Raw genomic sequence first — 27,215 nt, forward strand, 5'->3', positions numbered from 1 at the left:
TTCTGGTACTATGTAGTAAGTATTCTTATAAATGTTCTTTTTGTCTTCTAAAAGGCAGGAGAGGGGCTCCAGTCTCTGTATTAGTTATTGAATACTGTGTCCATTGCTTAGCAAGTGCTACACAGACTGCTGGTGAACAGAGTTAAATTTAAAGTCTGGGCCTGTTGTCCATTAAGACACTGATATGTGAGGCGTGGGTGGTAGTGAAAGAGTTAAAAAATTTTAAACCTTCCACAGATGGAGTTAAGAGTGCAGATCAGCTTGTTCTGCGCTCTGGGTCCTAGGAAACTAGCTATCCACAAGACAAAATAAATAAGAAAAGAGTTCAGAGCTGGGAGTTGAGGACAGCGTGACCAAGGGCTATGGGTACCAGGAACTAAAAACTGACCATAAGATAGATTGAATAGGGTTTGAGCTGGGAGTTCAAGTTAGCATGCCTGTGCACCCTGGATATCAGGAACAGAGCTGACCACAAGATAGATGGCTGACTACATACAGGCTCTTAGAGAATAGCCTATACAAAATGTTCCCCATGGCTGTTCCTTAGACACTGTCACAAACTGAATAATGGGCTGGGACTTTCCACAGGTGCTCTCCGATAACCCTCCTTCACCCCCCCCCCCCGGGTTGTGGTTTCCTCCCTGAGTTGTGGTTTTTGGCTTTAAATTCTCTCTGTCTCCAAAGCCTGGGGGACAGACCCCATTGCCCCTGTGTGGGCTACAGGTCTTGACCTCAGTATACTGATTAAAATATGCCTCTTGCTGATTACATCAAGTTCGGTGTCTTACAGTTGATGGGTGGCTGAGAATTCCCGAGGCTTGGGTGAGGTCCTCCATTCGTGGGGGCCTTACAGTAGAGGTGATGTGGTGGTGGTAGAGGTCATGATAGTGACATGATGGTGACGATAATGATGCTGATGGTGGTGGAGGTGGAGGTGATGTGGTGGTGGTGGTGGTGGTGGTGGTAGTGGTGGTGATATGATGATGGTGGTGGTGGTAGTGGGGGGAGGTGGAGGTGATGTGGTAGTGGTGATAGTGACATGATGGTGATGATAATGATGGTGGTGGAGATGGAGGTGATGTGGAGGTGGAGGTGATGTGGTGGTGGTGGTGGGGGGGGAGGTGGAGGTGATGTGGTGGTGATAGTGACATGATGGTGATGATAATGATGGTGGTGGAGGTGGAGGTGATGTGGAGGTGATGTGGTGGAGGTGGAGGTGATGTGGTGGTGGTGGAGGTGATGTGGTGGAGATGGAGGTAGAGGTGATGTGGTGGAGGTGGAGGTGATGTGGTGGAGGTGGAGGTGGAGGTGATGTGGTGGAGGTGGAGGTGGAGGTGATGTGGAGGTGGAGGTGATGTGGTGGAGGTGGAGGTGGAGGTGATGTGGTGGAGGTGGAGGTGGAGGTGATGTGGAGGTGGAGGTGATGTGGTGGAGGTGGAGGTGGAGGTGATGTGGTGGAGGTGGAGGTGATGTGGTGGAGGTGGAGGTGATGTGGAGGTGGAGGTGGAGGTGATGTGGTGGAGGTGGAGGTGGAGGTGATGTGGTGGAGGTGGAGGTGATGTGGTGGAGGTGGAGGTGATGTGGAGGTGGAGGTGGAGGTGATGTGGTGGAGGTGGAGGTGGAGGTGATGTGGTGGAGGTGGAGGTGATGTGGTGGAGGTGGAGGTGATGTGGAGGTGGAGGTGGAGGTGATGTGGTGGAGGTGGAGGTGGAGGTGATGTGGTGGAGGTGGAGGTGATGTGGAGGTGGAGGTGATGTGGAGGTGGAGGTGATGTGGTGGAGGTGGAGGTGATGTGGAGGTGGAGGTGATGTGGAGGTGGAGGTGATGTGGTGGAGGTGGAGGTGGAGGTGATGTGGTGGAGGTGGAGGTGATGTGGTGGAGGTGGAGGTGGAGGTGATGTGGAGGTGGAGGTGATGTGGTGGAGGTGGAGGTGATGTGGTGGAGGTGGAGGTGATGTGGTGGAGGTGGAGGTGATGTGGTGGAGGTGGAGGTGATGTGGTGGAGGTGGAGGTGGAGGTGATGTGGAGGTGGAGGTGATGTGGTGGAGGTGGAGGTGATGTGGTGGAGGTAGAGGTGATGTGGTGGAGGTGGAGGTGATGTGGTGGAGATGGAGGTAGAGGTGATGTGGTGGAGGTGGAGGTGATGTGGTGGAGGTGGAGGTGGAGGTGATGTGGAGGTGGAGGTGATGTGGTGGAGGTGGAGGTGATGTGGTGGAGGTAGAGGTGATGTGGTGGAGGTGGAGGTGATGTGGTGGAGATGGAGGTAGAGGTGATGTGGTGGAGGTGGAGGTGATGTGGTGGAGGTGATGTGGTGGTGGTGGAGGTGGAGGTGATGTGGAGGTGGAGGTGGAGGTGGAGGTGATGTGGTGGAGATGGAGGTGGAGGTGATGTGGTGGAGGTGGAGGTGATGTGGAGGTGGAGGTGATGTGGTGGAGGTGGAGGTGGAGGTGATGTGGAGGTGGAGGTGATGTGGTGGAAGTGGAGGTGATGTGGTGGAAGTGGAGGTGATGTGGTGGAGGTGGAGGTGATGTGGAGGTGGAGGTGATGTGGAGGTGGAGGTGATGTGGAGGTGGAGGTGATGTGGTGGTGGTGGAGGTCATGATAGTGATATGATGGTGATGATAATGACGGTGGTAGTGGTGGTGATGGCAGCAGCACATACCTAACTGGCTTTGGGAAGTGAATCAAGACAGAATAGAGAAATAAGGCTGGCATTTCTTTTGTGTTAATTTCTAAGGTAGGCAAGACTGTTGGGTATACTCAGTGTTAAATACAGAATAGTGTAGGTCTCCATCCTTGAGAACCTCACAGTCTACCAGGGAGAAGGCCAGCTGAAAAAGCAGTGCACTACACTGAGGCAAAGGCAGGGGCTCTGACAGCATTAAGTCTCCTGAGGAGAGGGTTGGAGAAGCATGGAGGAACGACCTGAGCAGGCATTTGTCAGGTGAAGGCTAGGAGAATGTGGCATTCCAAGCAGCAGGAGCAGCAGGAGCAGAAGCCTGGTAGGAGACGGTGTCAGGGCAGTGGAGAAAAGGCTGTGTAAGGGCAGGAAGACAAAGCTGCAGACTCTGAGTGGGCCTGGGTGGAGCAGGGTTAGAGTGTAGAATTTAGTCTGTGTGTTAGTCAGCGCTCTCTAGGGTAACAATTTATAGAATGAATCTCCATAATTAGGAAGGGGATTTATTAGAATGGCTCATAGGCTGTAGTCTAGCTAATCTCACAATGGCTGCCTATGAATGGAAAGTCTAAGAATCCAGTAGTTGTTCAGTCTGTGAGGCTGGATGTCTTGGTCTTCAGTATCTGACAGAATCCTGAAGTAGGCTCCAATGCCAGGGAAGGATTGGGCTTGTTAGGAAAAGCAAACAGAAAAAGCAAAACTTCCTTCTTCCAGCTGTGTATATAGGTAGAAGGCCTGGCCTGGATTAGAGGCAAGTCTTGTCATCTCAAAGATCCAGATTAGAAATGAATCTTCACACTTTAAATTAAGCAAAAAGTCACTCATTAGTTAATTCTAGATATAGTCAAATTGACAACCAAGGATAGCCTTCACGGAATTGAACTCAGGACCTCTGGAAGAGCAGTCAGTGCTCTTAACTGTGGAGCCATCTCTTCAGCCCCACAGTCTGTATTTTGAGGATCATAGAAAAATATAGGTTTTTAATAAGGCAGGAGATAGGGTCCAATTTATGCAGTGGCTACTGAGTAATCAAGGAATGTTTATTTGCTCATCTTTGTAACCCAGGATCCTTTGACATAATAATGAAGGCTACCTGTTTCTCCCAGATCCCCACCTGTATGTGGGAGTCTGGGTTAGGAGACTGGCCTGCCACAGGCCTGAGAGCCTGGTGTTTGATCTCAGCCTGGTCGCCCAAGGCAGTGCTGCTGAGTTTGGTGTTCCATGCTGGAGAGCAACTGCTCAAACCTTGTCTCAGTGCAGAGTGCCTGCACAGTAGCTTAAAATTCCTCAGCCATGCTCTCTACAAATTGAAAAATTTTTATGACAATGTCATCAACAGAAGAAGTCTTGAAAAGTAGGACTGAGAAATTAAGACCTCTCTGCCTTTTCTCCCTGCAAGGGAGTTTGAAAAATATAGAATTTCTAAGTTTCATGTTAAATATCCTTGGGGTTTCTTTTCCTTCCCTTTAAAAAGTCTTTTTCTATTAACCAAAAATCCAACAGAGACGCTTGTGGGAAGATAATTCCTTTTGGCTGGAGCTTAAGCTCCATGGTGTGAGCTTTTGAATTTTCTTCCATTGGCAGTGGGTTGAGACCCAACTGTGCAGTCACTGGGGCTCAGCACAGTCCTGTTGTTGGGCAAGTTATCGCTGGAATCTCTGTTTCTCCCTTGTACCTACCTAGTGAAAGCCAAATGAAATCAATTTTTAGTCAAAGAGATGAATGACAAGGGCTTCCTTAGAAAAGAAATCATAAGGCCCCGAAGTACTAGGTATGTTAAAAAGTGAAGTTTTTATTTGCTGTCTGCTGTTAGGCATGGTTTAATGTCTTGAAAACAGGAGGTGCTGTTAAAGAAACATTTGGAAAGCTGCCGAGCCAGGGAGACCAATGAGAGTGCTTTTCTCTGTGCTTCTCCTTTCAGTCTAGGCGCACCTGTGTGTTCCCAGCATCCTGTGCAGATTGTGTTCAGAGGCATTGGGATACATGAAAGGTTGTATGATTAGGAGCTTCTCCCTCTCCTTCCTGTTGCTCCTCCTTCTTGCCTCTCACTCTGCTATTTGTTCATTTTCTTTGTGGGTTTGTTCATTCAGCTACATTTATTCTTTCTAAGTGCTACGAGGGTCAATTTCAAGAAATAGGGTAAAGGAAACATTTCCAGTGGGCTAAGGCTGAGAGACTGATTGGGTCTCTCCTATATTGTGTATTTGTTTTGGAGAACAGTCCCAGCATGCTGTGGATACCCATATCCTTCTGAAGATTGCCTTCTACATCTGCTTTGGCAGATGCGGTTGGTTCCACCTACTGATTCTCCTTCTGGCAATGCGAGATGGAGGGTGACATGGGGATGGAGATTCCAGCTCAGTGGCTATCCTCAGAATTTGTCTCCATGGCCAGTGAAGGGTAAATGTGTCAAGCTAAGCTTTCTTTGTTTAGGATTTGAGTTCTGTTACCATAGGACTCACTTTCAGGTTCTGGGCTCTTAAAGCAGTGACATTTCTAAAGAATCCATGCAGGGCCAGATCTTCCCTGAAGCCTCTGGTGTCTGTTGCTGCTCAATGGGCCATGAGTGCTTTTCTTTATCTGAAGAAAAAGTGAGTTTTATTGAGAGCTATTTAAAGATTTCAGGAGAGTAGATGTTGGTTATCCCAGCAACCCTGGGTTGAGCAAGTAAATGCTGCGTGATTCCTGCTTCCTCACTGTGGTGTTCTGGCCTATCGAAAGCCTCTAGGGGTTGCCCTCTCTTAAGGATTTGAACAGGAAGTGATTGGAATGCTTGGTAAATAAACTGATAGTAGTTGACAAGTAGGTGTAGAAGGAGAGGGAAAGTGAAAACAGAGCACTCATGTGTTTCTGACTTATCGGGCAGCTCCAGAGGAAGACCACACATGCATATAGAGTGAAGAACAAGGACTCAGTTTTGGACTTGAGTGTGAAACAGGAGACTAAGGTAGGATTATCCTTCAGGTTGAGGCAGCATGAAGGTTATGCTGAAAATTTCATGTTGCTTTGATATTCAAATCATTCACTGCATTCTGTCTCTGTGAATAGGTAATGTGACCCAACTCCAAAGTCTGTTTACCTCTAATGACAGGGCTGAGGAAGGAGTTCATGAGCAGAGTCACAAACTATGTTGATCACTTACCTCGAAGGCAAGTTTCATTCTGTCCTTCCTCTTCCCCTTTAAGACCATTCTAAAAAGAGCATTTCCAAATATTTGATAGGACAGTGCAATGAGCTATGTGTTCAGAACTTAAATCTGTATGGGAAAGAAGGCCCTTGTGTATGATGATGTCTGTTGCCCATCAGATCTTTGATCCAGCATATATTTCTTGAAATAAATGCATACACCTAGTTTTGGGTCTCCAAGTCTTTAAAAAGCACTATGACCTCTGAGCTGTGCTCTTCACTGTCTTTTGGCTAACTTGTTGTCCAGTTTCAATCTTTCAAGCTCACTAGTGCTTCCAGTAAGCCCTCTATGACCATACAATGTTTGCACTCATCCTGAAAGCTATCTTTGGCATGACTCTAACTTAATGTCCTTTGTCCTTCTGGGAGCTTCTAGGATAGAATATCTCTGTTTATTCTATACATCCTTAGCATCTGGTACATATTTAGGGTGTTGCAGGCCTTGACAAATACATATGGAAAGATGTATTTATTATCTTTCAGTTGAGTGTGTTGAAGTAACAACTGGATATGAATGTTTCAATTTTTAATTTTTTTCATAATGTTTGAATTTTGTTGTTTTTATAGTGCTATTTGAGAGGGCAAACAATTTGCAAAAGTACCTTTTTAAGGATTGGCTTGTTAACTACCTATCTAGAGTTGAGATGGCTTTTGTGTGAGTGTAAGGCTCAGGTAGTAAGTAGATTGTACATCAGTGCTGTGTGGGCATAGTACTTCTTTGTGTTTTTTGGATGCTTTCCACATTTCCATGAATTACAAGCTAAACATCTGGCTTCTCTGAAGCCAGGGCTTATGTCTTTATGGATTGTTTATGGGAGTGGTTGCTTTTTATGGTGAGAGCCTGCAGTATTAACCAGACTTCTTGAAGTTAGTATTTTCTCTAGGCATTATCAGAGGCTGCTGCTGCTGTTAGTTTGAGAGTCACCACAAGAAGAGTCTGAGTGGTGAGAGGCAGAATGGAATAACTGTGAAGAATTGCTTCTCATCTGACAAGCTCTTAGGCAAAATAGAGGAAGGCATAGGGAGATACTGAGAAAAAGAGACAAAGTAAGGTCAACCAAGACTGAGGGAGTTGTTCTGTAAAGAAGCTATAATGAGCTGAGGTACTTGTTAAAATGCTGAGATGAGGAAAGGACTGGGCATCTCTCATACCCTGTTGTTCTTAAAATTATGTTATCTTGGGTCTGGAGAGATGGCTCAGTGGTTAAGAGCACTGGTTAAGAGCACTCTTGTAGACAAACAGGTTTGGTTTCTAGCACCTACGTGGGGGCTCACAACCATCTGTAGCTCCAGTTCCAGTGGGTCTGACTCATTCTTCTTCCTTCACAGACACTAGGCACACATGAGGTACACAGCATACATGCCATCAAAACACCTATGTACATTAAAAAGAAAAAGATGTTGTCTTACTTATGACCCTCTGGGGTTGGGTTATGGCACACCTAAACTATAGGCTTTAAATGATTTCTTATTTTTAGTCAGAAATACTCTGCCTAAAAATCATTGGTAAAGTGGATTGTTTCTAGGATATGCCTTGAACATGTTGGTGGCATGTTGTTCTCATTTAGCTGATCTAGTTCAGGGAGAAGGCTAGCTAGTGAGCTATCCCCAAGCTTACTATGGCAAGAGAGACTTAGGGTCCTGCTGGCATCTCCATCACAGGCTCACTCATTGGAACCCAGAATCCCTTTGCAAATTCCCATCTTGGATGCTGCTGTTGACTAGCTGTACCTCTGTCAGTTGCAGGCTGATGATGCCTGGCAGGCTGGGATTTGGTTGGTGGCATCTTGCAAGGCCCCTGACCCTACCTGCTGTCACAAACCCTTATTCGCATGCATGAATGTTTCTTGATATACCATTCCTAAGAACAGATACCAGATGGGAAAAATAACTCTCTTGGGTTTATGTGTGCTTTAAAAAACTACACTTAAAAAAAAATGTAGCTGCCTTTGGTTCTTTTCCATGCTCAGAATGTGTTTGTTGGTCTTGTTCTTGCTATTCTGTGGAGATCAGCAAAGCTGTAAAGAGAAACCACCTCATTAGGAGACTCTAGAAGAAAACCTGAGCAACTCTTGGTGCTTCCCCAGGGATATGCATCTTTCTCCCACCATGCCTTGCCAAAGTCGGGGCCTGGGAATGACTTCTCGGAGCAGTGTGCTTACTACTGTTGTCCAATATTCTTAACTAATAGACCACGGGATGTTTGAGGTGAAAGTGTTACACTGTTCATATTAAACAGTTATTTAACTATCAGTTCGTTGGTGTTTTTAATACTGTTTCTTGAACTCAAGTTTGGTTACTATAGTTGACACAGATACTAGACAAATACAGGTTCGGTGTTGAAGCCTGGGACATAGTTGAACATGGACTTGGAGAAGTGACCACACTCAGTTTACAGCTGCTGACATAATTCAGCTGTTTCCCACACTGATTGCTCTCTCTGTAGTGCTGTTGCAGTGAATTGTTAATGGATAAGCTCTTGCTGTGCCAATCAGGGTTGCAATGAGGCCATTTGGATGGTTGGAAATAACTCAGAGTGGGAGGGCTTGTAATACCATGTTCTCCTTCATCCCTAGCATAGAACCTAAGCTTTAGGGCGTGCTTTGACTTGAGGGCTATATTCCTGTCACTTAGAGGGTAGTAGTTAAAGATCGGAAGTTCAAAGTTTAAGTTCCCATTTTCAAATTGGGTTTGTCTTTCTGTTGTTGAGTTGTATTATATATTCTGATATTATATTCTTTTTTTAAAAAAATTACTTAAAAATGTTTTTATGTGTATTAGTGTTTTGCCTGCATGTATATCTGTGTGAGAGTATCACATCTCGGAGTTACAGTTGTGAGCTGCCATGTGGGTGCTGGGATTTCAACTTGGGTCTAGGAAGAGCAGTCAGTTCCCTTAACTGCTGAGCCATCTCTCCAGTACCTTGATCTTATCTTATCGGATTCCATCTGCAAGCAATTTCTCCCCAGTGCTGGGCATTTGAGAGCCCTGGCCTTGCACATGCTAAGGAAGAGCTTTACCCACTGAGCTATAGCCCTAAACTTGTTGGTTTTGTTTTGTTTTATTTTTTCCAATCTGGAATATGTTTTTTGATGCAGAAAAGTTTTTCTTGATTGAAATGATGTACATGCACATATGTATACACACACACACAGGTAAACAATGTTCTTTTAAAGGTCCATTGCTTATAGATAGTTGCATTCTGTCCTCACTGTTTTTCCCATTGGTTAGATGTTTATCCTATGTCAGTTCTTCATTTTTTTTATTGACCTTTGTAGTATGTTTTGAAATAGGGACTTGTAAATTCTTCAACTTTTGTCTCCTAATTTGTTCTTTTTCAAGATTGTTTTGAGTATTTAAGGTCCTCTAAAATCCCATGTGAATTTTATGATTTTTTTTCCCATTTCCATAAAAAAATGCCACTGAGAATTTGAGAAGAATTGTATTGAATCTGTGCATTGCTTTGGGTGGAATTGTTTTTTTGTTTTGTTTTGTTTTTTTTTTTTTTTTTTTTTTTTTTTGGAATTGTCACTCTGACAGTGTTAAATCTTTTAATCCATCCCAAGATGTCTTTCTGTTTATTTAGGTATTTTTTAATTTCTTTAGCAGTGTTTTATAGTTTTTAGTATGTAGTCTTTCACCTTCTCTGTTAACTAATTTCTAAGCATTTTATTATTTTTGGTGATATTTTAAGTGACATTGTTACTTTTGCCCCTTTCAGTTTTTTTTTTTTAATTTTAAATTATGTATTTCTGCATGTGTCTGTGTGGGTCAGTGAGTGCACGTGCCCTGGAGGTCTGAGGAGTCTTTCAGAGCTGGAACTCCAGACAGTGGCTTGCTGTGGGTGCTGGCAACTGAATATGGTTGTCTGCAAGAGCAGTGAGTGTTCTTAGCTGCTGAGTGTCTCTGGTCCCATCTTCATTCCCTTTTGGTGACTATTGTTTTTTGTTTTTTGTTTTTTTTCTTCATTTAAGAACTCTAGCAGAATCTTGGTTGATTCTCTAGTTTTTTTAAACACATAAGATGATGTTGTCTTTCATGGAGATACTTTTTCATTTTCATTTTAGATGTCTTCCTCCCAATCACACTGGTTGTTGGTACTTTTTAGAAGTGTTCAAAACAGGTATCTTGTGCCTGATTTTAGCTGAAGGACTTCAGTCTTTACCAAGGAATATCACATTCCCTATAGGTTTTTCATGTATGTTCCTCATTATTTGGTCAAGTTCCATTCTATTCTGATTTACTTTGTTCAGTTACCATGAAAGAGCTTCAGGTTTTTGTTAAATGCTTTTCCTTTATCAGTTGGAGATGATCATATATTTTCTACTTTGGTTAAACTTCCCAGGAAAAATATGATTTGATCATGTTGTAAAAGCCGCCTCTTTTTTTTTGTTTGTTTTTTTGTTTTTCGAGACAGGGTTTCTCTGTATAGCCTTGGCTGTCCTGGAACTCACTTGGTAGACCAGGCTGGCCTCGAACTCAGAAATCCTCCTGCCTCTGCCTCCCAAGTGCTGGGATTAAAGGTGTGCGCCACCACCGTAAAAGCCTCTAAATATGGTTTACTAATGGTATGTTCAGAATTTTTACATCTATATGCCTATGAAGGGACCTGTAATTTTCTTTTTTTGTCTTTGTCTGGCCTTTATACCAGGGTTGGGTTGATCTCATACAATAATAGATAAGGAAGTATTTTCTTATGCTTTTTGGAAGAGTTTGAGAAGGAGTTGAGCACTGCTACCTTTTATTTATTTAAAGCATCCTTTGTCTATGTGTGATGTGTGTTTGTGTCTATGAGCACCCCCTCCCCGCACATGTCATCCAGGCTCACTCACCCATATGTTTCCTAGGATTTTCCTGTTTTTATCACCCACTCTGCACAGGAGCACTGGAATCAGAGACATATGTGCTACCATGTCCAGCTAGTTGTTTTGTTTTAATGGGGGTTCTAAGAATTTAAACTCAAGTACCATGGTTTCATGTTGAGAGCTTTACTCACTGAGCCATGTCCCACCCACTGCTGTCACTCTTAACAATTGCTTTGCTGTCTGTGAGGTCTTGGCATCCTTTGCCTTGCAACCCCTATTTGAAGCTCTAGCCTTGAAGTTGGCTCAGGTCAACTTTTTCATACTTTGCCTTGACAGTTCTTTCTTGACTACTTTTCTGGGGGAGCCAGTCACACTGATTCTTTAAATTCACACTGGAGGCTGCCCTGACAAATAGGGTCAAGTTGTAGCTTTCTCTATGTGTTCTATATTTCCTTCTGCTGATAGGTGGATGGTCTGATCTTGCTGAACAGGCCTAAAGAGTCATCCAAGAGATCATTGAAAGAGAGCTTAAATGTTTCTTGAGTAGTTAACATTTTAGGATAAAAGAATCTGTTGAGCACTGCTTTCTATAGTTTTAGGTTTATATATGATCATAGATGTGGCCACACATATTTTGTTCATAAATGAGTAATTCATATATATGCTCCTTCTACTTTGAGAAGGGGTGCATAGTGACAGGGTCTCACTATGTAGCTCTAGCTGGCCTTGAACTTTCAGTGATCCTTCTATCTCCTCAGTAATATTTTTCTTGCCAATTTTTATTGATCCCAATAGAGGTATTTAGGTGTTTTGCTTGCATGTATATCTGTGTACCACGTCTGTGCTGGTGCCCATAAATGCCAGAATTGGGCATCAGATCACTATGACAGGAGTTACAGACAGTTGTGAGCCACCATGTAGGTATTTGGAATTGAACCCAGATCCTCTGGAACAGCAACCAGTGCTCTTAACTACCTAGCTATCTCTCTCCAGTCCTCTAAACAATTTGTAAAATGGCTAATCATTTCCTATCCCATAATTTTTAAAAATGTTTTTGCTTTTATTCAATCGATAGATATATTTTTGAGTGCCAGACAGTGTTGGATCTTGAGGACCAAGGACTAGGTTAGGCAGACAGTTATTCCTAACCCTTGTGGATTAGCCAGTCAGATGGGTTTCAGCTGTGACAAGCCTGTGGCATAGAACTTGACTACGGAAGAGAGCAGTGTTCTAGTTTCCTTTCTGTTGCTGTGCTGAAATTCTTTGGCTAAAAGCAACTTAGGAGAGGAAAGAGTTTTATCTTTCACTCCCAGGTCACAGTCCATCATCATGGGGAGTCAGGTCAAGAACCTTGACAGCAAGATTGCGTGTTATTCCACACAGCATTTCCTCCCATCCAGGGCCTCTTTCACTGTCAAGAAAGCACAGCAGAGGGCTGGAGAGATGGCTCAGAGGTTAAGAGCACTGTCTACTCTTCCAGGGGTCCTGAGGTCAATTCCCAGCAACCATATGGTGGCTCACAACCATCTATAATAGGATCTAGTGCCCTCTTCTGACCTGCAGGCATACATGCTGTATACATAAATAAATCTTTAGAAGGAAAGAAAGAAAAAGAAAGAAAGAAAGAAAGAAAGAAAGAAAGAAAGAAAGAAAGAGAAAGGAAGAAAGCAAGCAAGCAAGCAAGCATAACAGAAACCATGGAAGAATGCATTCTGATGCCTTGTCCTCTGGCTTACTTATCCTCATAGAGCCCAGGACTATGAGCCCAGGGAATGGTTCTATCCATCGTGGCCTTCCCACTTAAGTTAACAATCAAGACAATAACAGAAAACCAAACTGATAAAAGATGGTTAACTTAGACCTTTTTCAGGTGATTCTAGGTTGTGTCAAGTTGACAGTTAATGCTAACTAGGAAACCTTAGAAAGGCTTCTTTTCTTTTCCTTTTTTTTTTTGCTTTCTTTTTCTTTCCTTTTCTCTTTTCTTCTCTCCCCCTTTTTCTTCCCTCTTCCCTTCCCTTCTCCTTCCTTCCTTTCGCTGTCTGTCTTCCCATCTGTCTCTGTCTCTGTCTGTCTCTCTGTCTGTCTCTCTGTCTGTCTGTCTCTCTCTCTCTCTCTCTCTCTCTCTCTCTCTCTCTCTCTCTCTCTCTCTCTCTCTCTCATGCCCCTGCAGACCTGGAGCGTAAAGTTGACCTTACACTTGTGTTCTTCCTGCTTCTGGGATTATGGCCTAACCCCACCCCCTTGTCACTTTCAATGTTTCAGACTTTAAATGAACATGTATTATCCATAAATAATTGGTCTTATGACATTTTCATACATGAACATACTGTATTTTGTTCATATTCGCCCTGTTACCTTTCTCCCTCATCTTTTTTTGAAAGTCTTGACCAGAACTCACCATATAGTCTGCTCTGACCGCAATCGTCCTCCTGTTCAGTCTCCTAAGAGCTGTGATCACCACACCATCCTTGTGTGTACCACTGCCATCCTTGTCTTCTAAGATACAAAGGAGACTTTGGTAGAATAGTGACAATTCTACTAAAATGAGTATCTGAGCAGAGCCCAGTAAGGCTAGTCCTGGGAATGTGGCAGAGGTAGCTCTGAAATAGGGCTGCTGTTTCCTAGGCAATACTCTGCTTAATATTTTTAGTGTGTGGTCACGGCAGAACTAAATGTAGTTTCTGATCCCAAATTGGTAATAAATGTAGATATATTTAGAGGCAGAAACAATGCATTTAAAATTCTCTGCTCCTTAATTGTGTGCCAAGTGCTGAGTTTAGGTTTCTTTGTTTCTTGGCTACTTACCCAGCCTCCCACCATTTTTTGGAGAAGGTGCCTGGATTTTCTCTGGGTGTTGGGTAGGACTATAAAACCCAAGAGTTATGGGTCTCTGAGTTATGCTGAGAGGCATCTAATTTTTGTGTGTGTTTCTGCCCACGTATGTAAATGTGTATGTTTTAAAATTCATCTCCCTTTCAGAGTTTTAAGGACGTGGTATTATAAATAGTTGTGGGCTCTCAGGCACTTACAAATAAAATATAATGTTTCAGTTACCTGAAGACAGTCAAAGCCAACATGGGGAGTTGTAAGTTCTACGCTTGGTGGCTTATCCTCTCATATTGCGACAAAATGTTTTTGCAAGTAAGTATGTGTGTGTGTGTGTGTGTGTGTGTGTGTGTGTATGTGTGTGAAGTTAAGGAGCACCCTAGTTGTTACGTATCTTCCAATTAGAAAGTTGTATTTCACGTTGGCTACAGCAGTGCCTGTTTCCTCATGGTATATCACCAGGGAACTTTCTTTTAAATAATTGTACCATCTGAGCCTTAGATGTGGAAACTCTGGTTCAGAGAACCTTGTTCCCAGCGTCCATAGGGCAGCTAACGACTGTCTATAATTCCAGTTCCAGGTTATCTGATGCCCAATTCTGGCCTCTGAGGGCACTGTATGCAAGTGGTGCATTGTTTTGTGTAGCTTTCACCACCGCACCTAAGCTCCTGAAATGGGCTGCACTACCAGCCCCCACCCATCTTCTCAGAATCCATCGATAAAAGACACAGACACAGAGTTGCTCAATTTTAACTTGCCTTTAGACACAATTAATTGCTGGTTGCCACTATCTCCCACCTGGAAAAGTGTGCCCTTATAAATATTCTTATCTCCACACCTCCCACCTGCCCTAAACTTTAGTGGCTCTGATACATCTAATTCCTGCTAAACAGCCCTGACGACCCACCTGTAGCACTCCTCCCAAGACCTTACATGGCTGCTTGGCTTTTCTCTCTCCAAAACTTGGCGAACTTGCCTCTCCTCCCTTTCTCTTGCCTCCAGGGACCCAGAAGTCCAGCAGTTGGCCCATGGCTTCTTTACTGACAGGTCGAGAACCAATTGGGAAACAGGATTGTAGCATCAGAACCGCCCTACAGTGCACTTACATGTACTGGCAGGCAAAACACTCATACACATAAAAATACAGATAAAATCTAAACTGTATCTTTATGAGTATGAATACTGAGTGCTTACAGCCCACAACAGCACAGAGTAGAGGTTGGTATGTGGTTTGGAACTATGGACTGAAAGTTTTACCTTCTAGAATCTTCTGCTCCCACTAAGAGACTTTGTTGTCCTTTGGAAGCCTAGAGGAGTTAGGAAAAAGTGAAGTTGGATTCTGACCCCTGCTCTGCTGTGCTTGCCGCGGCTGCTCCTATAATCCCCGATACTCTGTAGAGACAGAAGAATGGCAGCGGGAATGTGGAGGCAGGCCTGAGTTATCAGGAAGCTGGACTCTGAAGCATCTTTCTGCTTTTGATCAACTCGCACTGATTTAGGGGCAGCCAGTATCACTTAGGGTTCAGTGTGTGAACTCAACCATCGGGTAGTCCACATTTGTGTGTAATTTGTAGCTCAGGACTGGGTTCCAAGCAGAGGCAATCCTGGATGGTGACAGAATTGACTACTTTGCTTTACTCAGAATAGTCTCTAATAATAGATATTTAACTACAAGCTTTAAAATTTTTATTTTGTTATGAAAAGGTCATACTATGTAGTCCTAGCTGGCCTGGAACTTGCTGTGTAGACCAGAGCCTCAAACTCACAGAGATCTGCCTGGCTTTGTTTCCAGAGGGCTGGGATCAAAGGTTTGTACCACCATGGCCAACTTATCGACAAGATTATTTGAACTTCTACTTTGTCTCAGGCACTGTTCTGTATGTTTTGTTATTTGATTTAATCTGATAACCATACAACTAAGTAGTTACTTGCAAGTCTCCTTTAAAGATATTGAGACTTAACAATGTTAATTCAGAGTCACACAGCTAGTTCGAGTAACCTGAATCAATCCAGAGTCATTATATTGGAGTAGAGATGAGATGGAGTAGAGTTTCTTGTAACTTGGATTGTTGCTGTCAGCATCAGCTGACCACTCACAGGACCTCAGGCAGAGCCAGGGAACAATTATAAAGGAGAGTCTACTTGGCTCACTCGGTACTCGGAGCTTATCTAGTGGAAGGCCTAGTGACCAGGCTAAGGCTCTTCCCCACATCCTGTGTGTGTGTGTGTGTGTTTGTGTGTGTGTGTGAAAAGAGAGAGAGAGAGAGAGAGAGAGAGAGAGAGAGAGAGAGAGAGACTCAGTAACTTGGACGTGATAGAAGCAGGTCTATCCACAAGAGGGCCCCAGTAGGCTCATTTAAAAATTTCTCTCATGACACAGAATGTGAGTTTTTATTTATACTATTGCAGAACAGATAAAATGATGGACAGCGTTTCTGTGGCTGATTTCCCAGACCAATGGAGAGATAGCATGACGTATGGAAAGAGCCCTGGTTCTGGAGCCAGACTGGCTTTACATTCTCAGTCTATTGTTCTCTGGCTGCATGAACTCTGGCTAGTTACTTAACCTCTAAACTTTGGTCCCCTCATGGGTAAAATGAACAGCATATTAGAACCACCTCAGAGGGTTGTTGTAACGAGGAAATGAGCTTAGCACTTTGCTCAGCCCATACACAGTGTTCTGTAAATGTAGGGTGTAGTTATTATTTGTCAGAATAGACTGTCCTCTGAGATCCTTAGTTATTGTGTTGGAATATGGGGGAAGGAGTCTGGTGCAGTTCTCTTCCACATCAACTGCTACAATTGAAGTCAGTGCAACTTAACAAAGAACAAATGCTTCTGAGCAGACTGGGACATGCCTAAGGCTCAGGATCAGTAGAATTATGTCTGACTTGAGTTTCTCCTTGGAGAATTTGCCTCCCTGCCCCATTTCTCTGATGGGATGACTGTTCTCTCACTGTCCTGGGAGTGTGTGCATTGGGGCATGGCTATTTATTGTCATAGAAACCTGATCCATGGCATTGGAGAATCCCTTTATGATACTATTAGAGTATGTTTTGTATTAAGACTCCAGTAGAATGTTGAAAATTTCCAAACTCCAAAGTATACAAAGTTAAAACAACATGCTGTTCCTCTGTGGACGAATGGTCCTCTTGCTGCCTCATTGCCAAACCCAATGTATCAATTCCTCCTTATTCAGATTGATCTCTTGGCATTGTCTACAACTTGATTTTTTCTTGTAATTATTTCTTTTAAAATATTTATTTTTATTATGTTTAATTATGTGTAGGAGTGTGCATCTGCATGTAAGTATATGCATGTATGTTTAGGTTTTCCCAGAAGCTAGGGACATCAGAACTCCTGAGTTGGGATTACTGATGGTTCTGAGTGGCCTGACATGGTGTTGGGAACTGAACTCATGCCCTCTGGGAGAACAAGTGCTCTCAACTGCTGAGCCATCTTTCTGGTTCCTTCTCTTACTCTCTTTTAAAAAACAGGTTTTTTAATTTAGTCTTAGACAACTTTCCCAGCACTTGGGAGACAGAGGCAGGTGGATCTCTGTGAGTTTAAAGCTAACATGGTCTACAAAGTGAGTTTGAGTACACCTAGGGTTACACAGAGAAACCTGGTTTCAAAAAACAGTTTATAACGTATATAATGTATTTTGATTATGTCCTTACTCATCCCTCCTTACCTGGTCATATCCTCTGTCTGTTTCTGGATTCCTTTTCTTCCCAACAAGTTCCTCTCCTACTTTCATGTTTCTCTCCTCTCTCTCTCTCTCTCTCTCTCTCTCTCTCTCTCTCTCTCTCTCTTCTTTTCTTTCTTTCCTGACTTAGTTTAATTATGGTTACTTGTACGAATATATAGATTTTGGGTTATTTACTAGAATATAAGTAACTTACCAGTGGCTACCACTGAAGAAATATAACTCCCCCAGTAGTTATTAACTGCCAGTGCTCTTCAGCTAGGGTGGGGCCTCATGAGCCCCTCTCCCATCCATGTTGGAGTTGATTGGCTTGGTCTTATATGGATCTTATGCAAGTAACCAGCTGCTGTGAGCTCATGAGTATAACAGCCATATCTCATGTCCAGGGAGCACTCCTCCCTATCCTCTGGCTCTTTTTCTGACCCATCTTTGGTGATATTTCCTGAGCCATAGGAGGCAGAGGAAGGGAAAGAGAAAAGAAGGAAAGAGAGGGAGAAAGGGAGGGAGGAGAGAGGGAGAAAGAGGGAGGGAGAGAGACTGATTGATTGAGATTCTATTTAGGGATACTCAACAGAGCTCAACAGTCAGTATTTCTTAGCACTTTGACTAGATTTGAGTCTGCATTAGCTGCTGCCTACTGTAGAACATTTTTCTGATCAAGATTGAGAGTAGCGCTAATCTGTGGTTGTAAACATATATAAAAGCTGTTTGCTAGCAGGTCCATTTTGCAGAATAACAGCAGGAGATTCCCCACTATGGCCTATGACCTTGTTGATCATGAACTTTTGAGTAGATTTACAGTACCAGTTATGAATTCCCTCCTGTGGAGTAGGCCTCAAATCCAGTCAGAAAGCAGCTGATTACCTCCATATAGTCATGCCTCTATTGCTCCAGTGGTTATGGTGGCAAGCTGGTTTTGTAGTACTCAGGTTTAGCCTACTGTTGGCCTCCTGTCTTCTCCTGCAGAACCAGAATCTGTCCTGTACTGCTGTTGGAAAGGCCTTTTGGGCTGTCTCTTCAGACTGGAAAAGTGGGATCTGGCCAGGAAAAGGCTTGTGTTCCCTGGAAACAATCTGTCTTCCAACAGTCTCTCTTCACTTTCACTCTTGGCTGCCTTGGATTGGAGAGAAGTTCCTACTTGCTTCATCCTAGGAATGACCTTCTCCTTGGGGCAAATATAATACCTGTTGTACAGATGACTAGTTCAGAGTCCAGTCTGGTCAGCTAGTGGGTGGACTGCAGTGAGCAACCATATTTCTTTTGCTATTCAAACACTCTGTGTTCTGTTCTTTCTTGACTTGCTGCTTACTTTGTATCTTAGGGGAAAGCCTATTTGAGTACTCCAAACCTAATTCTCTTGTCCTTCAAGTTGTTCTTTGACATTGCACTTCTTTTCTTAAGCCTTTGTACATTGCTCTTCCATGTCAGGGCTGTCCTTTCAGTCTCCTCTTTACGTTTCATATTTGCCTGCTTAAATTAGGTGGTTAGCTTCTGTTTGTGGAGAGGTGAGTGACTGTGTGTGCATTCGTACAGCCCATAAATAGTAATGAGTGTGTCTGTGGGAAGAGCTCATCTCTAACCTTCAGTTTGCAAAGCACGGGATGGTTTCACAGCTGTTCCTGCAGCTGGCAGTTCTGTGTGCTTGGGTCTGACTGTCTGGATGCTAGTATGCTGAGGAAGCTCTGAGTGGATTAGGTCTGCCCTGGGATTTCGGTTCAGAACTGGCCATATTCAGGTGTGGGGGTTTTCATTAAGATCTATCGTCTTCACCTCCTGGGAGCAGGTACCCAACAAAAAGCCTGTGGGCTAGCTGGATGAGATGTGGGCTCTAGAATGTGATTTCCAGGTTAGGGGCCTGCCCTGGTTGGCTGTGGGGTCAGGGACCACAGTAATTACTGTACCAGTGATGAAGGACAATTAAGTGCCAGGTGTTATATACTAAACACTTTTCATGCATTACTTATTTAATTCTCTTGTCCATTCTTTGACATAGAAACTCTTATTGTGTCTGTTTTATAGGTGAAAAAAGTAAAGCTTAGTGAAGTTGTGTCTTTAATTTTGTATTACACTTATTATTTTGTATATGTGTGTGGGTACCTTATGCCTTAGGATGTGTGTGAAGGTTAGAGAACAGTAGTGGGAATCCTTTCCTTCTGCCATGTGGGTCCTTGGGATTGAACTCTGATCATCAGGCTTGTTGGCAAATGCCTTTAACCCACTGAGGCATCCTGATGGCTTTTCAAAGTTGTGTCTGAGGTCATGTAGCTAGGAGTTTGTCAAAATTGATCTTTTTAGGGCTGTATGACTCTTAAGTCCTTGTGCTATACTTTCTACCCAATCTTTTTGTCTCTTTATTCCTGTTTCCTCCTTATAAAATGAAATCTGAAATTCTTGCCCTTTCACTTTTTCTAGAAGATGGAAGAAAACCGTGTTTCCATATACTGTAGGCAGGACCAAACACCAGAGTTGCCAAGGTGGGCTATGTACCCACCTATGGCTGGCTGTGTACCCGGCATTTTCTCTGGTTCCTCCTGTGCACTGTTCCTGTGGCTTGGAGCAGCCGCCATCTGCCTGGGTCAGCTAGCCCTGTCAGAACCTGCCTGGTACCCAGCAGTCCCCCCTCTCTGTCTTTACTGGTTTCCTTCAGTCTTTCTATTCTTTTGTTTTCTTTTCTCAGAAAAGACTAAAGTTACTGGAGGTTGTCTTGTTTACACAGGGCCCAGACTTCTCCCCAGTCTGTGTGAATGGAGCTAAGGACAAAACAGCATGAGGTGCCAGGGAGGTGGGAGCTTGGCAGCCTCTCCTCATCCATTCCTTAACGTCTGTTCTGGGCTACAGTAAACTGACAATACAGATTGCTGAGAGCTCCTGATCTCTGTTTAAGTAGAGGCACTGCCTACAAATGGCCAGTTTTGATAGAGAAATGGCCATTTCAAGTACCTTATTATCTCCCTGTCTCAGAGCCCAAGGGTACTTAAGGAAAAAGTTACTGGGAGACACTGAAATAGTTTCCCTTTTCCTGTATTGCGTGGTGCTTTAAGTTGGATGAAGGCCATAAATGTAAAGCTTGCGGATCTGTCCTCTGTGACGGCCAAACATGATGGAAGGGTTTGTTTGGCAGGCCCTGAAGGGTGAACTCGGGCTTGTGAGTGGCAAGCGCTTTGGGAGGGTACTCTTCTCAGGCCTGTGGGATGCCATGACGCTGGCTTATGTTCAGCTTTTCTTTTGTGGTCCCAGATGCCTGGGTGCCTGCTTGTTCTCAGATCATCCTAGCAAACTGCAGCTTGTGTCTGCTTTCACTTTGTTCTTTCTCCCTTTCTGTTGGCTTCAGCCAAAGCTCAAGACAAGCTTTGCCTGCATTCTTTCTACCGAAACAAAGTGACATGGCTGCAGGCCAGGCCTTAAAGGATAGACACTTACCCCCTGCTACATGCTTTGGAGTTTGTATTTGTTCTCTGGCTATCCCTCAGAAGCCTGGGAAACGTATTCCTTTGATCTGACCCCACTTCAGCCCGATCTCTCCTCAGTTTTCCCAGTGGCCCACTCCTAACTCCATGCCTACTCTCTTTTGTGGAAAACAAATGGAGGCAGTAAGTAAGTAGTCAGCTGTGTGGTCCTTGTGGGATTGTTGAGGGAGAGGAAGGATCCCTTTGCACTTGATCTCTCATTGTCTGTATTGACAGAAAATGCTGTTGCTGCATGAGTGTGTGTAGGAGACAGAGGAGATGAGAGCCCTGTGGAGCTGCCTTTCCTCTGCCCTCTGTTCCCCTTCCTACCCTAGGAGATAAGGAAGCTGTTACATGTGCCTTGGCCACCCCCCACCTACTGTTCCTCAGTCTCTTCTGGGTCTCCTGTTCATTTCTCATTTTGCCCTTGACTTCTTCCTTCTCATCTGTCTGTCTTATTGCCAGTTCCATATTTACCCTGGCTGTAGGAAGGGAGCATGTGACTGTGTGTGCACATGCATGTATGCATGAGCACTGTCATGCAAGGAAGGACATCTGTAGCTTTGTGGTTAGTGTGCTTTCTTGTTTTCTTCCCTTCTCTCCCTTCCTTTCTTTGCTTTTAAGATAGCATCTCATTCTGAGGTCTAGTATACTGACCTTGAGCTTGCCATTATCCTCCTGACTGAGCTTTCCAAGAGCTTAGATTGCAGAAGTGAGCCACCATGCCTGACTATTTTCTTTTGTTTTATATTCTGATAATGTGAGGTCCCTCACATTATCCTGACTCCCAAGTCAAGGTTGCAGGGATAAGAAAGATAGAAGGCATTTGGGAGATCCTGGCTGTGTCCTCTTGAAACCCATCTCCCTCGTCTCCCTAGCTTCTCTGAGTGTGGCAGCCTCTTCCCTTGATCATCCTTAGCCAGCCTGGCCCCTTTCCATCACCCTGGATATGGACAGGCACCTGCTCAGAACAGTGCAGTTGCTATGAACTCATTCTCTGTCCCTCAGTGTAATTGGTGCCCCCTGGAAGCCAGGATGCTGGGAGGAACTTGTGTGGCACTCAGCAGTTCCATTTTGTGATAAAAAAAAAATGGAAAGGGAGACTGGCAGAAAGCAAAAGCTGTTGCTGCTGGGTGAGTGTAGCAGCTATTTTTAGCCCTAAGCCTTTGCTTTTCCGTTTGGCTGTGCTTTTTTAGCACAGTGCTGGTCCAGCAGGGATGTTTTCTTTTAGGGCTGCAGATGTCCTTAGGGAAGGTTTCTGTCTGCCCCCGGGAAAACATGGGCTGGTCAAAGGGCAATGACTTCAGAGAGTGGGTCCATTGTGCTTTAGTAGTGTCACAGAACCAGCACATTGGAGCAGGGTGGAACATGGCAGGGGTAGGAGAGGAATGTAAACAGCTAGTCTTCAGATCCACAGACACACTCCCCTGTAGCTGGTTCAGTCACGCTGCTGCAAGGGACTGGAGGGAGGGGCATCAGGCTGTCGTTCCTCGTGAACTGTCTTCGGAGAGTCTGGACTAACACATTCCGAATCCTCTGAGCTTTGTGTCACTCTGACTTAGTGTTGTTTCTCTTCCTGCCTCTCCTAGATTATGTGCTAGTTTGGGTAAAGTTGTCTTGATGTCCAACTTGTATTACAAATTTTGTTACTACTTTACAGACACTCTACTAAACACAATTCCCCACTGTCCCTTCCCTTCACGCACTTGAAGACAGACACTCCTTCCTTTCTTTATGATCTCTAGATACTTTATGAAAGTGGACTCACATGATATATGTTCTTTCGTATGTGGCTTGTTTCACTTGATGTAATATTTTGGGGTTTTGTGTTCTAGTACGTACCGAATTTCATTCTTTTTTATATGACTGAGTAATAGTCCATTTTGTGTATGTGTATAGTAGATTTTAAAGTTTTTGTGTGTTTCTTTTTTGACAAGATCTTACATATGCAGTCTGGTTTTGAACTCACTGTATAGTTAAGGCTGGCTTTGATATCCTGATCCTTCTGATTGTACCTCCTAACTGCTGGGGTTACAGGTATGCACTACTGTGCCTGGCTAAATCTCTTTATCTGTTGGTGAGCACCTGGGTTATCTCTACTGTAGGTGTATTTCTGGCTATATAGCAATTTTATCTGTAGCTTTTTGTTTTGTTTTGTTTTGTTTTGTTTTGTTTTGTTTTTCTTCGAGACAGGATTTCTCTGTGTAGTCCTGGCTGTCCTGGAACTCACTCTGTAGACCAGGTTTGTTTTGTTTTAAAGGCATGGTCTCATTATGTGGTCCAGGATGGCATTAAATTTTTGATCCTCCTATCTGGCTTAAATGCAGAATTTTTGTTTATTTGTTTTGTTTTAGGTTTATTTTATTTTAACCACATGTACTAATGTGTCAGTGTGTGTGTATGTACACAGAAGTGTAGGTGTTGCAGAGGCCAGAAGATGGTATTAAATTCCCTGGAGGTGGAGTTACAGGCAATTGTTAGCCACCTGACATGGATGATGGGAACTGAAGAAAACACCATGAGATTTGATAGCAATTACATTGAATTTGTATGTTGTTTTGGTTAGGATTGTCATCTTAACAATATTGTCTCTTAACCTATAAATGTAGGACATCTTTCTGTCCTTATGTTTTAAAATTATTAACAACTACTAATAATTATGCTATGATTTGTTTGGTCATTTAAAAAGCAGTCCAGAAGATTTTATGGCTTGGAAACGTTGAGCTTTGCTGCTGATGCTGTCTGTTGTCATCCGTGATAATAGGTGTGGTTAAAAGACGATGCTGCAGATACTGATAAGGACCTGGTTCTGTGTCTGTTCACATGTAGTTCAGGTGGATAATTTCCATTTTTTCCACCACAGCCAGTAGCACTATCTATAAGCTCAGATACTGTCAATGGAGAAGGAAGGGCAAGGGCTGTTATGCCCATACATTTCCAACCAGGGCAAAACCCGAGTGATGGGAGATGGGAGCTGCTGCAGAGATTTATGTAGCAGCAGTAGAAGGCCTGTTCCACTTCTGTACAGGAGCTGTCTGACGCTTGTGGAGTAAGGGCTGTTACGGGAATCGTGGTGGGAAGGAACCAGGCTCTGACCTTCTGTTTTCTGTGCTTGTACCCTCAGGTCCTGGTTATGGCTCCTCAGCACCTGCCTTCAACTAGGATGGCCCCACGAGGAGTGCTGCTGGTGCTGCTGTTGACTTCCTGCTTAACTGTCTGCCTCAGTTGTCAGAACTCAGTAAGTGTCTCCCTATAGATTAGAGCAGGCGGGAGGGGGCCTGAGACAGCCTCCCTGTTCCCAAGACCACTGTGGGATGGGCTAGGTTTAGAGTTTTCTGTTTTATGGAAACATTTTTCTCATTTCTGGTTCCTTTAATCCCTGTTTAAGGGTCATGGCAGTTTCCCTTTGAAGGGACAATGGGGATAACAATGAAGATAATAAAGTAATAATAAGCTTTCATGCACTAAGCACCAAATGAAATGTTTTATGTTTTTTTTTAAATAATGATTTATTTTATGTGCATTGGTGTTTAATCTGCATGTAAATCTGTGTGAGGGTGTCCAGTCTTGGAGTTACAGACAATTGTAAGCTGCCATGTGGGTGCTGGGAATTGAGCCCCATGCTCTATCAGCCAGTGCCCTCAACTGAGGGGCCATCCCCTCTGCCCTCCTGTGCACATTCTTGCCTAATCCTCCCAGCAACCTTACAAAGTAGGCAACTGCAGTAATTCTCATTCTGAAGAGCAAGAGACTATGGTCAGAGACTTAAGTACTTTTGTCTGAATCACACAGTTATATGAAGAAGAGCTGGGGGAGGTCAGGACTATCCTGACAACTGGATGCAGGTGGAGGAGAAGACCAGCTCCAAAACAGACTGCTCCTCCTCTCCTCTGTCCTTGTGCTTTCTCTTCTGTCCAGATAGCACTTCTCCTCTTCTTGTTCTTCCGGGCCTGTCCTTGTTCAGAGCTGCAGTGTTTGTCACAGGTAGATAGAAATTGCCAAAAGAAGCACATTAAAGCTCCTGCACGGCCCTTTCCCCTGGGTTGTCTCCCCTGCAATAGACTGCCCTTGACCAGCTCCCAATATCTCCCTTTCCCCACAGTTTTACCTTCCCTGCCTACCTTTCCCAACCCCCAGGCTCTTACTAAAAGTTGGGTAAAGCTTTGGAAGTAGAGGCCCTTGAAGTGCAAATGACAATTGTGATGAACTCAATAACAACTCAGCTCAGCTAAGGTTCACCTCTGGCTCCTGGCAAGCTTCCATCTTCTCTGTGAAGCGATTTGTTTCCCCTACCCCACCTCCTTTGTGGAGTGGAGAATGTACAGATAGGAGTCACGAATCCTTTTGAACTTTTGAAGTTCTCTGACTAAGATCCTGATGGTCCTGTTCTGCACCTCACCCCCTCCACACGCCCTTTTTTCTTCTCTTCCCTTCTCTCCCCTCTCCTCCCCTTTCCTCCCCCCTCCCCTGTCACCTCTGCTCTCTCTTCTCTCTTTGCTCCTGTTTCTCTCCTCCTCCTCCTCATTCCCCCCCCCCCCCCCCCGATTCCTGGTGATAGGGATAGTTACAGCATGTTGTCTCTAACATAGCTTAGCAATAAGAATTACTCAGAAAGGCACCCAAGAGTCTTGAGGGATCAGAAATGTGTCCCCTTCTCAACTTAGAGCTCAGGAGGATCCCTGTGTTCCCTGTTGAGAGCTAAAGCAGATGCACAATTAACAAAGCATGCTGATGAATTTACTTAAGGACTGTGTGTTAGCAAGTCCCTTTTGGATAATAGTCTAACCAAATAGATGAGCTTTCAGAACCATAATTATTCTGGCCCATTTATATTAGCTCTATTGAGTCTAGTCTCAGAAAAATGTTAATACTGACTCTTATCAAGAGAAGCTGCTTTTATCCTTGTCTCTTCCTAAGCTGTGTCTGTTTGTCATAATCTCTCATCATGTGCAAAGAGCAGTAGGAGTTAAAGCATCTTTTCTCCATACCATAAAAGTGCTGCCTTGATGGCATTTAAAATCCAAATTATGTACCACCTTGCTGGTATTCTAAATGGAACCAATGCTTATGATGCTTTTTCAGAGTCTGGAGTCTAAGCACTGTTCTTGCTGACCTGGAATTGTCCTGCTTGAAGGAATTTGTGTTGGTTGATACCTACCCCTGGCAGGATATCTGTGTGTATCTGTGTGATCTAGAATAACTTCTCTCTACCTAGCAAGTCTACCTACCTGATGGGAGTCTACCTGCCTTGTGGGAGTATTTAACAATCAATGTCACCTTGACAGGCTTGAGGGTTGCCTAGGAGACAAACGTCTGGGCATGTCCGTGAAGGAGTTTGTAGGTGGGTTAATTGAGGTGGGAAGACTGCTTGTGACAGTATTCTGTGAGTTGGGATCCTGGACTACATGCAGAGGAGAAGGCAAGCTGGACCACTATTCATACCTCTCTGCTTTCTGACTGAGGATGCAGGGGAGTACTTACTTAGGCTCTTGCTGCATGCCTTTCCCCAGGATGGACACCCCTTTCCCTTTGAATGTGCATTGGTACTTGGCCTGCATGCATATCTGAGTGAGGGTATCGATCGAATCCACTGGAACTTGAGTTTATAGATACTTGTGAGCTGGTCCTCTGGAAGAGTAGCCAGTATGCTCACCCACTGAGCAATCTTTCCAGCCCCTACTGTATCCCTTTTTAAGACACTAGCCAAAATAACCCTTCCTTCCTAAAGTGGCTTTTATCAGGTATTTTGTTACAGCAACCAAAAGAGTTAAATTGGATGCCACATGGTAAGAGGAGGATAAGGGCTGAAGGACTGTGGCCATGAGGTTCCTGTCTGCTAAATTGCCGGGACTGGGTGGGGAGGCTGTGGAGCTTATTGAGAGGAACACAGCTCTTATGTTCTCTTTTGTGACCGTTTCTGAGGTTTGTTTCCTCATCTGAGAGACTTGTTGCTATCTCCTTTTCAAATTTTTATTGAGATTAAATATGATTATATAGATAAATACCAGCACTGGCACTAGGACAATATGGCAAGTAAATACCAGATGTTAGTTGTAGTATGGGAGTATTGATTCCAGTGGTTAATTTTTCAAAAGGGGGTTGTAATATACCCTAGAAGTCTCTCTATGTCACAGTATTGTTGACCTAAAAACCTACAACTCTTATCTTAAAGGGAATAAGAGATAGCTTATTTGGGAGCCATTTTGAGTGACTATAACCTGGGGACACAGATTTTGGTTACCCAAAATATTCCATGTTCCAGCATGGCAGCAGTTTCATAAAGCTTACAGGTCATAAATCAAGGCAATGTTTAAAATACATTGGTGGGTCTATCAGAGATGACGTTACATTGAGATGAGAGAAGCTTTCTTATAGTCTCAGGATGCTATCTGAGGACACTACAAGAGTGTCCTCAGATTGGATTGGTAGAAGCTAGTTGTCTGTTGAGTCAATAGACTTTAAAAGGTCTGTATCTATTGTCATGGAATGCTCTGATATGGTTTGTGTGTGTCGTGGGGAGCATGGCTGTTCTGAGGGCCAGAACTTAGCCCAAGAGAAGATAATTAG

General features: G+C 43.9%; 1 protein-coding gene across 2 annotated transcripts in view; it reads left to right on the top strand.

Annotated features, from left to right (window-relative positions):
• Window positions 1-27,215, top strand: part of Sil1 (SIL1 nucleotide exchange factor) — a 232,047-nt gene that overhangs the window by 38,475 nt on the left and 166,357 nt on the right. For both annotated transcript variants that reach the window (XM_034518623.2, XM_076912826.1), the window contains one exon: window positions 23,773-23,886. In XM_034518623.2, the coding sequence (XP_034374514.1) occupies window positions 23,782-23,886 (105 nt within the window). In that variant the 5' untranslated portion in view covers window positions 23,773-23,781. Of the gene's footprint in view, window positions 1-23,772; window positions 23,887-27,215 lie in introns of those variants that run through there.

This window comes from Arvicanthis niloticus, chromosome 14 (genome assembly GCF_011762505.2).
Source record: "Arvicanthis niloticus isolate mArvNil1 chromosome 14, mArvNil1.pat.X, whole genome shotgun sequence".
NCBI lineage: Eukaryota > Metazoa > Chordata > Mammalia > Rodentia > Muridae > Arvicanthis > Arvicanthis niloticus.